Below are 13,247 nucleotides of genomic sequence, written 5' to 3'. Positions count from 1 at the left end.
TTTTTGAACCTTGTTATAGTGTAATTAGCTCCAACTGCAATGAGGCCCAGGTTTGAATCCCCCCTTTGGAAACAGGGTCTTGAACCCAAGTCTCCCATTTTCCAGGTGAGTGCTCTAACCACTAGGCTATTGGCTATTCTAAGGTAGGGCTCTCTCAAACTCTTGTGCTAATGCTTTTACACTTTGCATAAATCTTTAAATTGTAATTGAAGCCAAGATGAAACACAGGTGTTCCCCTTCCCAGGGGTGTGCCGTAACTATTAGTCATTTCCACTCTTTCCCTCAAGCCCAATGACTATTCAAGTATTTTGCCTCAACAGGAGAGATTCATTGAGACTCACTATAGAATAGCCAATTGTCTTGTGGTTATGGCATTCATCGGGGGTAGGGGCAGCCTGACTTCAAGTCCCTGATATAGGGTAGGTATTCAAACCTGGGTCTCCTACATCCTAGGTGAGTGTCCTTACCATGGAGCTACTAGGCAGAAAGTCCTCATCTTCCTCTGTCTTGTGAATAGCTCCTGAATCCCCTTGTGACTCTAGCCAGAACAATTGAAATATTTCATTTTGATAATGTCCAAATGATTGTCTGATATTTCTGAAGGTTTTTTCCCTTTTTCATTTTACCCAAAACAATTCACTGAAATTGACAAATTCACTAAATGTTTCCATCAACCTAATCAACATTTTTCAGCCAAAAACAAACAAACAAAAAAATCAGCTAAAGATTTTCACTCTGATCTACTGGTAAAACAAAAGCAATAACACAGCATCAACCACACCCTCAGCTTGGTTGTTCCTAGAGTTCTCTTAAGGATCTTCTCTCTCCTAGCTCCATAGTTCCTTCTGTCCCAAAAAGGTACTCCCACCCTGCTTTATATCATGGTTGGAGTTAATTGAACCAGTCTGTCAGCACAACTCTGTAGTGACCACTTGGAATTTTAACCTAGGGTTTTAGCATAGCCTAGGGTGAGTCAACAGAAGACTTACTGTACTCCTCTACAGGATCTCAGAGTCTGCTATTCTGTAATAGCTCTTACACCTTACTTGTTCAATCCTCCAGTCATGAAAGTACATATTAGTTACTTCCTTTAATTATTAGTTTATTCAGATTATTTTGCAATACCTACACAGTACCACTGCTGCGAATGTGCTTTACAAAGCACGTGGTTAGACCCTGCTCCACAGTGTTTAATTCAAGATAAATCATAAGGAGGGGAGCAGGCATTTGAAGTTTATCAGCAGTGGAAGCCTGTGTTAAAGGCATATGGCCTGATAATCCGAAGTCCTGAATCTTGTATAGTCATTTACACTACTGCAAAATGAATGTGAAATGGGTATAAAATGCTAGTGAATGAGAGTGAATGCAATAGAAAATCAGGCCCATGGGTAGAGATCTGAAGGAGGAGAAAGAGAGGTCGTTTGGAAGAAGAGGGTTTTCCACGCATATAGCACAGCATGAGAAAAAGTAAAGTTGAGATGGGGACAAAGGTTGTTTTCAATGATTTATTCATACTAGTAGTGATACTAAGCATTACTTAGAATGTTAAATATAAAAATGAATGTCTCTCCACATTTACTATAACTCTAGGGATAAACTGATCAGTTTTATAACTAAACATTGTATGCAAGTCATAGATTTAATGCTGCACAGAGAACCTGAATAGACTTATTTAACATGCAGTTTTAGATCCAATAATGAGATTCTGATTTGCTTAATTTTGCAGAAAGAATTTGAATAGTTGTGTTATTTATGCCTATTGGACAGTGAATTAATTTCCCCCCTCTATAACTAGGTCAAAAACATTTCTCAGAAACAAAACTGATTGGCTGTATGTATTTAATAAATATGCAGAATTTGTGGGAGATCAGAAGATAAAAATCAAAGTAACTATTTAAAAATATCTCTAGAGTTGAATGCTTCTGCTACAAAAGCAAACAATAACAAGTGTCTTCATGTTCTTTATTACACAGTTAGTTCTTACCCCTTTGTTTGGCTGATTAATCTTCTTAAATCACATTGCTAAATAGAAGGGAAGAAAAGTATGAATGCATGCATTGTGACATTGCTATGATGCACCTACTGGAAAAGACACTGTGTATAAAATGTTGTTCTCCTCCAACAGATTTCTAGGCACATAAACTAATGCCAGAGATTACTTATCTTTCCTTCGGGTGAATGTCCATGAGAACAATCCCTCTGCCATCTCTGAAATGTAACTCTTCCAGTGTTTTATTCCATCTCGTCTAATAACATAACTTGTTTGGAGGCCAGAATGACAATCTGAAAAATTTCTTATCATAAATCTTGTGTCTCTAAAAATTCATAAAAAATTACATAGACCTAGTGAAGCAGGACCGATCTTATGTTTCCAAAGTTCTGATTAGTGGAAGTTGAACCAATTGGAGCCATTTCAGTTACACCATGCAACCCAAGTCAATGGGACCAGCTCTGTTCCAGTAATGACCACAAACGGTATTGGAGGTAGTGTAGACTATTTTTAAATTATTTAAATTAGACTTCACAGTACTTATCCTACTATTCCTATTGTTAGAATTCTACAGTGAGAACTGAGGGTGAGGAGGGCATTTTAATTCAGTCTCTTCTTTCCTTATAAGAAGTTCCTTTTTGAAACTACCAGGTCTTATCCTTGGCATAATTCCAGCACTGTTTCTTAAACTTACCTATACCTTCAAAGAGAAGTGGTGTTATTGTGGGAGGAGTAATTCACCTGCATTAGAAAGTTAAAAGTGTAGGGTTTTGTTTTACACTGGTCAACAATATATATAGTATTAACTTCCATTTAGTTGATATCTATTACTGTCACCTTGATGGGATATTTACTGTTTGATTTTCATGTTGCAAAAAAAAAAATATTTAATCGTTCAGTGTAGCTTTTCAGAAAAGATGATGTTAATATAAAACATTAGCTGATCATGCTGGCCCTAGGAATCAGTCTGCAGAGACCTGTCACATCAACATGTCTAAAGTACATGATCAGTGCACAGCTTGTGCTATCAAATCACTATAGCTCTTCTTGTGGGGAACGAATACTAATGAAATCAACAGCACTGCAAGACTGCCACAGTTAATGGAAAAACTCCCACTGACTTCCAAGGGTTTTGTTTGGGACCTAAATTTACTTCTGTTCTGTGGGGAAATAATTCCATGAATGAGTTAACTAATTTATTCTTTGGTTTCACAAATGAAACGTGTCTGATGGCAGTGTGTTGCCACTCTTGAAGAAGCTTTTTGCAAGTTTGATGTTAGCAATCGTACTGTAGCACTCAGTTTCAGACTGTGTACTCTGATAATTTGTATGCTTTGTTGAAAGGTGTCTATTTTCATAAGTTAGGTGTTGCATTATTATGTCTTGCATGGTTTATTATCTAACAGGAAGAAATGTTTAATTAGTTTGGGGGGAGTGTTGCACTTTTGGTTCATTCACACACATGGTAGCTGTCTGGCTGATTATAAGAAATTGTAGGATGAAATACATTTCTCTACACATGCATCCTCTGAGTTAAACCTTCATATGAAATGGTTCCAGAGCCAGTTAGCAAGCTGTAGAATTTTTTAGTCCCCAGCACAACATTTTAGATACTACATGTCATGTTCAGCATTATGGCTGTTAATCAATTAGGGATTCCCCTCTCTGTGGTGACATAAGATCTGCAGATGTAAAAAATGTATTTGCTCTCAGTTTGAATTGCTTTCTACAGTTCATAATAATACAGTATTAATTATAAATAACTGTTATATATTTTTAAATTACAATAGTTATAAATACATTATGAAAGCATTCTCAAACCAAGCCTTCAATTTTGCTCCCTCAATCAACTAGAGGTACCTGTGGTAGAATTTAGATTTTAATTACCAAATTTGTGGATGTGATTTGTAGACAGACATCTTGGGCCAGATCCTAGCCCTCTTTTTATCTGGACATGGTGAACTCTGTGGGAACCAGGGGGAAAGGGGACTGTAAGCCTCCATTAAGGCTCCCTGATTCTCATGCCACAAAGTACCAGGCTGGGTCTGAGGACCAATTTAGAGCAGCATGAGGGCTGCTCTAAATTACAGCACCTACTAAAGGCTCCATGGGGCCCAAACTGCATCTGTGGATTGATGCAGTATAGGGGCATCCTGTCTGTCTCCTCTCTTGTGGCTACACTACCTATGCCAACAGCAATAGGGGGTGATGAAGGAGCTTTTTCCTACTGGGACAATACCAGGGTAATCCCACCATGATTGGCTAAAGCAGCTTTACAACTAGAATCTTCCAGCCAGTGCATCACAGAACTTCTACATCTCATTGGTGGATCTGGCTCGTAATCTTATTGGCTGAGCTGGATTCTCATATCACTTTCTTTGATGTCCACTTAGCACTTGCTGCAGTGCAGCTTTAGTAAAGAGTAATTAGTTGATTTTTGCAGTCTCCAGCCATCGGTGCTGTTAGAATTAATATCCCATTGAACATCTCCTTTGCTCTTTAAACAAAGCAGCTGTTTGCAAAGAACATTGCCTTTGTCCTAATTAAACTGACAGCCCCTTTTGAAGCACTTGTTTCTTGTAAACTCAAGTACAGTATTACTGGGAGTTACATGTATATGAGTGTATGTGTATGCGCTGGTAAATCTGCCTTCAGGCTTTGCTGATTGATCTGCTTTACATCATTTTTTGGAGATTAAAAAAGTGGTCGTCCCCTTTAAATTCCTGGCCCAGGTGTACTTTATTGATAACTGTATTGCTAGTATTTTGTTGTCCCAACCTTACTCAAACTCCAAAGTTTATTTCTTCAGCTCAGTCTAGAAACTATATGAGGTGAGCTAGGACTGCAAACCCTTTAAATTCTTAAGAATGCTAAAACTTGTGTCTTTTGCTACCAGAACATGATATTTGAGAAGACTTTATTGAAATGGTTGTCTCCACCATGATTATTTTTTTTGCAAAATGCTCATATTACTTCCTTCTTTCAGTGGTGACTTTGAACAGTGTTTGTTGCCAGCCTCGAGATGTATATAGTTATAAGCCTCAACATTTATAGGGCAAGCATTCAGGGTTTTTTTTACATATGCTAATCAAACCCTATTGCATAAACCTCACATGTGTAAAGATTCCAAATGTGACCTGCTTTGAGACTTTCCTTCCTTTTCTTGTATAGCTTGAAGGACAGTGCTGTACTTTTGCCATGTATTCCATTAGACACTTTTCTAGCCTACAATTTTGTTTTATTTTCAGTGTTGATGTAGCCACATGGATCCCAGGATATTAGAGGGACAAGGTGGGTGAGGTAATGTCTTTTATTGGACCAACTTCAGTGGGTGAAAGTTTTCAGTTTACACATATCTTCTTCAGGTGTCTGTATAAGTTAAAAACTCTTTCACCCGCAGAAGTTGGTCCAATAAAATATATAACCTCACCCACTTTGTCTCACTCTTCTATTTATCATTTTTATTTTGGGTGTGGATTTTCTCTGTATGGTGCTCTCCAGAGAGTTGCCTGGTCTTCATAGCTGTAAATTGCTAAGTTGAAAAAGAACACAAGATGTGAAAGCTAAAATACAATCTGTAGGCTGCTATGTTACATGTGGTCCAACAGAATTATGCAACAGAGAGCTAGCTCAGAATTGTGGGACTTGGTAATTGGTTCTTGGAGTCATAGGCATAAAAACACTGCACCTGATAGTGAGGTTCTGTGAAGATTTGAGAGAGCTTCAGTGAATGGTAATTTTATGGGTCCCGCCCACCTGCTCATCTCTCACCTCCTATATTGATGAATAAGGCTTGTAGTTGTCGTCTTGGTTCCATTCCATTTTTCTTCCGTTGCTACCTTCAAATTCTCATGTCACAGTGAAATTCCCTTGAGTAGAGGGTCTTAGACTCTAGTTCCCTCTACAGACCATTATTGTTGTCTTGGAATTGACCAGAGTGGGTACCAAACACTGACACAAGTTGCTTCCCCCCCTCAGAAGAGAATGTACTGCTTCTGCGGTGCTTCAGCCCATGCGGTTTGGAGGAGAGAGTCACTGAACATGAACATATGATGTGAGCTCTCATACTCCATGTGATAACATTGCCCCTATTCGATCACTAGGCCAGCCCAAATACCAATTTTAATAGCATCTACTAAATGGGATATGTGAACTATAGTACAGTGTTTGCCAAGAGAGAGAGCATATAGGGAAAGTTCCAGCATTAATTGTCATACAGTCTGTTACAAGGCATCAGTTTATTTTCAGGATGTGCATTCAGGTACAGCCTGCATTTTCTTTTATTGTGTAGCCAAGACAGAAAATGAGATGTGGAAGAAATATCCTCATGAGGGATAGTTTTTCTGCTGCTGTCTCTGATACAACATTATAGTGATGAAAAATGTCATTTTAGAGTGGATGCATGAACTGATTTGGAAAGCTTCTGACCTTTCCTGCTGATGTGTGTGATGTTCCCCCACCCCCATTAAAGCATGTTGGTTGTTTCCTGGAGGCCAGACTGAGATTGTTTTTTATGGTATCATTGAGCAATAAGAACTAAGGGGGTGAATGCTCTAAGAAGAGCACTCTTGTTATTGAAGAAAATGGTGAACTCATATGTCAAATGTTATTTAAAAAATTCCATTTTGTTAAATTGAGAAGCCAGTGTCTAAATATCCACCGTATGCTGATTTGAAGGGAACAACATTTCTGCTACTGCAGGAGCCCTTAACATTTAGCTTTTGGCATTCAAGATCAAATTTAATTGACAGTTATAAAGCTATCCTTTACGGTTAATACGCACGTGTACACACTTTGGCAGATATATGAGAAAGCAGGTGGTGAAGTTCATGCTGTTCAAAGAGGATTCCTGACCACTTTAGGTATCCACCTCCTACAATGTTTTCTGTGATCAGCCTGTCGTATATTTTCATTGAGGTGTTAGAGAGAGCCCAAATAGGCAAAGTAGCAAAACGGAGGCAAATCTCCCCCCATCCTCCCCCCTCCACTGGGTAGCCAAATCAGTACCTTAGAAGAACCATTAATTTGAACATGCCGTAATTATTTTCTCTGCATGTTTCAGTTTTGATTGTTTAATCAAAATACAGTATTTGTATTCATAATAAATGGAAAATGATCAGTAAGAAACCAGTGAAATTGTCTCTTCTTCCCTCATATTCCTAATTGCTTACTAATTAGTTGCTTCTAATGCTATGATTTCTATAATGCCATGCATTTGTGCTTTGTTGAATTGTTTAATGTTATTAGGGAAACCACTTAATGAAATAATTTGGTTCAAACGTCAAGGCTCTAGTAACAAAAACTACTAATGATTGTTTCCGTCACACAGTCTAATTTTTTTTTCTGACAAGCCTACCACCATTTCCTCTGAACAAAGCTACTTCTCTTTAATAGAATATATCTCCTACATGACCTGCTTCTCATTCTCACGCAGTGTTCTTATTTGTAAAGAAACGGGACTGGAATCATAGAAAAGTAGGCCTGGAAGGGACCTCGAGAGGTCTAGTCTTTGTATCAAAGCAACAAACATTTCTTCAGTTTAGGATTAGGGATGCTTGTCTTTTCTTCCTGAATCAACCGAAAACTGAACAGACCATGAAGAAAAAATCAGGTTGTTTTATTCCACTGTAATTACACAGCACCTCTCCTGTAGCCCTTACACAGACAAAGCTCTCATTCCTTACCTGAGTAAGGACTTCAATGGTAGAGCTGTAGAATTAAAGTTCATGGAATCATAGGACTGGAAGGCACCTCGAGAGGTCATCTAGTCCTGTCCCGTGCACTCATGGCAGGACTAAGTATTATCTAGGTGTGATGGTGCGAGACCCTGCAGCGCCTCCTGCTGGTCGTCTCAGGGAATTAGCTCGTCCAGCCTCAGGAGCGCCCTCTGCAGGCCGGTGTCCTGCTGCCGCTGGCCCCCATGTCCCTTCCAGGACCCAGTGCCCCTTGTCTTTGGGGTGCTGCCCCCTGGCAATACCCCCACAGTCTCAGGGTCTCCCCATCCAGGGGAACCCCCCAACCCTCTATCCCCGCCTTGCCTCAGTCGTAGGCTACTGCCAGTCACCATCTAGCCCTCGCTCACTAGGGCAGACTGCAGTGTAACAGTCACTCATCATAGGCAAGGGGGGTTTGGATCTGCTGCCTCTGCCTACCCGTGGGCTGCCCCCTGCAACCCTAGTACCTAATTGACCTTCCACTAGGCCGCAGCCTGGGGGGTTTCCAGGCCGGAGCTCCCCAGCTCCCTTGGCCTTCCCCCAGCCCTGCTTCAGTCCAGGTACCTTCTCTCAGCTCCCTGCAGCCAGGTCCCTCCCTCTCAAAGCTAGAGAGAGTCTCTGCCAGCTCCTGGCCCACTGCCCTCTTATAAGGTCCAACTGGGCCCTTATTAAGCCAGCTACAGCTGTGTCTGCTTTCCCAATCAGCCCAGCTTTCAGAGCTGCAGCCCTCTCCAGGGCTGCTTTTATCCTTCCAGGACCGGAGCGGGGTGATCACCCCGCTACACTAGGCATCTTTTATTTTGCAAATTTAGTATGTCCCAGAAGGATAAAAGTATAGAGTTAAATTGATGTTCTTTAAAATTACAATGAATTAGCAGGATGGCCCAGATCCTTAAAGGTATTTAGGCCCCTAATACCCATTGGTCCAGTGGGAATTAGGAGCCTAGATACTTTTGAGGATCCAGAACTGAGACCTTATATCTAGTATGCAGTGTTGTTGTAACTGTGTTAGTCCCAGACATTAGAGAGACAGTTGGATGAAGTAATATCATTTATATATAACTTGTGTTGGTGGGAGAGACAAGCTTTTGATCTTACGTAGAGCTCTTCTTCTGAAGGCAGCAGTGCACATGCCTGGAGGTGGAAACAAAGGTGCCTAGGGAATCTAGAAAACATTAATTCCCCACTGGTAAAGTTTGTAGATTACACAAAAATCGGGGGAATGGTAAATAATGAAGAGGGGAGGTTCTCTGATACAGAGCAATCTAGATCTCTTGGTAAACACAGCGGTCTGATTTGGCATTTAGGTGTCTAAAGTGGCAGTTAGACACCTAAGTCTCTCTGTGATTCTAGCCTCCATGTATTCATTTAATTTGTTACGGTGTTGATTGCTTTTGTTTTCTTAATGGTAGGTTTAGTTTTAGTTATTTCTGACTACCAATAAAAAATCAAAAGCTAACATGGAGGGTCAGGAACAGAATATCACATGTGGATGGAGCACCCGGGCTCATGTACTGGAGTACGAATACTAATATAGAAATGGAAAATGGATGTGCTGCTCCTGTGAGCAGAGCACACCAGGATATTAGGAGTTAGTAGCAATATCATGGATACAGCAGCACCTGGCACAAATGTAGACTGTTGCCATGATCTCATTTCTAGTATAATAGGTAATACATATTCTGTAGCTTATAATATTGTCTAGAAAAAAAAAAAGAAACAGTAAAACAATACACCCAGCAAAAAGGATAATTCTGAAAACCACTTCCCCCCCCCATCCTGTTTTCAGGAGTACTGTTCCTACTATAAGGCCCAGATCCTTAAAGGTATTTAGGGGCCTAACTCCAGCTGAATTCAGTGAGGATTAAGCACCTAAATACCTTTGAGAATCTGAGCCTTAAAGCTTATCCATGCTTGCTTTGCTTGCCTAACAAATATGAAAGATGGCGCTGTGTGCAAAGGCAGATAACTCAATTTTTCATTGATTGAAAACCGAGAGAATTTGCCATTTTCTCAGCAATGGAAAAAGGAAAACAAAACAGAAGTCATTCCAGATACTTACCAGCAAGGAGGGAGAGGAAGAGAGATAGCAGTCATTTGCAAAATGACTACTTTAGGGCTGCTGCTGATTGGCTTGGTCAAGTTTAAAGGGCCAGCCCCAGAAAGGCATGTTGGAGGGGAAAAAAGTTCCTCTGGAAGTTCCAATGGAAATATCCTCATATTGCAGTATATTAATTCATTTGTATAGCTTACTGGTTTATTAAACCATGTACACTGATAAAAATATCTACTAAGTCTCCTTTAAGGTGTGAAACGGCTTACTGTATTTGCACCAGAATGTATGTATTTTCTTCTAGGGGTCAAATCTGCTTAATTTACTCCTGCTGACTTTACCCTCTGAGCAAGAGGCAGTGTGCTGCTCAAGGGGAAGCCCCACAAAGCATTGTGCCAGCCACTCAGAAGCACAATTCCTCCAGAGAACCTCTCATACTAGTGGGGAAGAGAGTAGTCTGCAGAGCACTTCACAGGGTGCAGCATGCTCCTCCTCCTATTATAGCCAGCCACTTCTGCTGTCTGTCTGGCATGTGGAGAAAGAAAGGGAGCCCTGGCTCCAACCATTTTCTTGTGAAGGGAGTGTCAGGCATAGAAACTTCTGCTCTCCCTTCCACATGCAGAGGCACAATCTGGTGCTTTTTACAGTCACAGAAGAAGGATCTTAACCCACCTAATCTTCTGCACAGCTAGGGAGGAGGGCACTCTAGCCATACCTGACTTAGAGGAACAAGAACTGGTCCTTTATATGCAATGTGTTCCTTAACTAGACTAAAATTTGTTGAAGCTTTTTAAACACAATAAATAACAGATCACCTGACCTCTGGTCAAAATATACAACATTTTGAAGTTGAGTAGCATAAACTACTAAACAGAAGAAACCAACTTAACAAGGAACTCAGGAATAACAGAATCTAGGCCATTGTCATGCTGTATGATACTATTTGATTCAGAATGATTCTAAATATGTGACAGTTCTTCCAAGCAATTTGAGATTTTTACCACTTTTTTTTTCAGCTGCTACTTTCCATGTTTAGCACCAAGGCACACCCTATATAACCTCTTCCTAAAGGCCAAATTATCTAAATGTCCCCCCCACTCCCCAATAATTTTGTGGCTACTAACAGTAGCTTGTAAATCAGACTTTTAAGTGAAATGATCTTATAAATCAGAAGAGCTGATGATTGTAGAATGATCAGGTTTAGTATAATTTTACCAGAAAATTCTGTCGTATTTTCTCTGCTCCTACAAGAGCTTTGTTTAAAATTACTCTTATCATAGACCGGGGTGGCCAAACGTCCTGACCCTCTGAGCCACGTAGGACAATATTCAGAAGTTCGAGAGCCGGGACACGCCTGGTGGGGTCTGGGGCTTCTGCCCCGTGAGAGGCACCTGCTGGAGCTCAGGGCTTCAGTCCCACGCCTGCTGAAGCCCTGAGACCCCCTTTCCTGCTGGCAGAAGCCCCTACCCCACCACCCTGCTGCAAGACAGAAGTCCTGAGCTACCCACCAAGTGTGATAGATGGAGAATGGGGCGGGGAGCATGAGAGACTCTGAGCTGCACTTTAACTGTTTACCTGTAAAAGAGCCGCATTCGACTCACGAGCCACTGTTTGGCCAACCCTGGGATAGACCAGGCTTGCACCTGGAAACATGCACAATGCAAGAGAGTTAAAATTCCAGTATTTATAGCATGTTGGGTACTTTGTCCCTTTAAATAGCTTTAAATATAATATTTATTTGCAACTAGCAAGTACATGCCACCCTTGTTGCCTGCTTGGTAAAACAAAAAGAACCAGCTATTGACTTACTTTCTTATTTTTATATCCATTAGAAGAATATGCAGAAATAATTGCCATTAAAAAAGACAAAGGTGAGTTTGTAATTGGTGACTTCCTTGCTGTAAATTATTTTTCTTTATAACAATGAGTGTCAACTGGATATTTTGTTAGATAGGCCATCTAGTCATTTTCAGAAGCATCAAATGTATCTAGCACAGTTATGAAGTGTGATATTGAGCTGGACAAAGAACTAACCTTCCTGTGCATCAGGCAAAAAGACCAGAGAGGGAGAAATTGCTCGAGTGAATACACTGGCATTTGTGACAAACCGTGCAGTGCTCCTCCATTTGATGGGATTTGGCAGTCAATAAACAGACCTTGCATCTGAGTTTCTATTACCGGGAAGCCCTGCAGTCTGTTTCATGTTAGACTGAAGAGCTAAACTTTCTTATATTGAATGAACAGGAAAGAATAAGATATAGGCATCAGAAAACCAATTGCATGAGAACTAATTTCTATCTAGTGCCAGCATTTCTCCTTTCATTTCCCCAAACATGTAATAGTCATTCCATGAAAAACTTTAATTCCAGAGTGTAATTAACATTCAAATGCAGTTACAAAATTCAACCTTCCTGACAAATTAGGCATTTTATCTTTTGACTTTGAGCTGAAAGACCATATTCTTCTGATCCTTTAAAAGAGCTGAGAGGGTAATGGAAAAAAAGTATGACTATAAAAGGCTGAGTTTCAAGTGGCACAAAGGTAGCAAAAATTCCCTACATATTAAAACCCTGGGAAAAAGATACTTCCATGTATGATGCTAAAGTTCTGAAGGAATGATAGGACTGGTCATTTGGAACAATTATTTGCGTATCTCCAACCATGAACAGTTGATAGAATTCTTCAGAGCATTCAGAATGGGTCATTGAAATACAGAGTCATGAAATGGATGCTTGGGTTGAAGGGCCTTTAAACACATACAGTGAAGCCATTCCAGGGAACAAATATTAGGACAGCTAGACAGAGTATATCTAAGGGAAATAATAGATTTATGTGGGAATGTTGAATATAATATGGACCACTCTCAGTTATGCTATAAAGGTCTCAGAGTGTTCAGAACATATTGACTTTAGCTAAAAATCCCATTCAGCTTTTCCTCTTGATGACTTAGAGTCTAGTTTCTTACCATATTACTCCAATTTTATGCCACCGTTAACACAGTTAAAGTTAATGGAGTTACACGAGAATTAAACTGGAGTAATACAGTGGTGAGTCAGGCTCACCATCTGGAAACTGTACATATTAACAAATTGTTTGTCTTCTGTGTTTCCCTAGCTCCAGTCCGCTTCTTCCAATGTGTCTTCCTAGATGGATACAATGGATATGGATTACAATTCCCCATTACTCCAGCTCCCAGCCATGAAAAGAGACCTGGTCATTCAAAGACTTCAGGGCGGAAGTCAAAGACACCAGGACAGTAGAGAGACATGTTATCTGTGTATTTTTGAGACTTCGCACTTTATCCCTTCTACTGAGGTCCACAGTAACTACAGTGGTACTTGTTACTGTAGAAATGTGATCCAGTAGATCTCATGCACCTGGAAACGTTTTTTACTGTCTGGTGCTGAGGGAAAAGAGGTGGTGGATGAACACTGTTCATCCAAACAATACTAATATTGTTCTTGAGGAAAGGCTGTGGTGTTGAAATAGT

The 13,247-nt window shown here is 40.3% G+C and overlaps 1 protein-coding gene across 1 annotated transcript in view; it reads left to right on the top strand.

Moving 5' to 3' along the window:
• Positions 1-13,017, top strand: part of TRDN (triadin) — a 261,031-nt gene extending 248,014 nt beyond the window's left edge. The window contains exons 47-48 of the mRNA XM_065401998.1: positions 11,590-11,628; positions 12,872-13,017. Of these exons, the coding sequence (XP_065258070.1) occupies positions 11,590-11,628; positions 12,872-13,017 (185 nt within the window). The remainder of the gene's footprint in view (positions 1-11,589; positions 11,629-12,871) is intronic.
• The last annotated feature ends 230 nt before the right edge of the window (positions 13,018-13,247 follow it).

This window comes from Emys orbicularis, chromosome 3 (genome assembly GCF_028017835.1).
Source record: "Emys orbicularis isolate rEmyOrb1 chromosome 3, rEmyOrb1.hap1, whole genome shotgun sequence".
NCBI lineage: Eukaryota > Metazoa > Chordata > Testudines > Emydidae > Emys > Emys orbicularis.
This window is presented reverse-complemented; position numbering and strand designations above follow the sequence as displayed.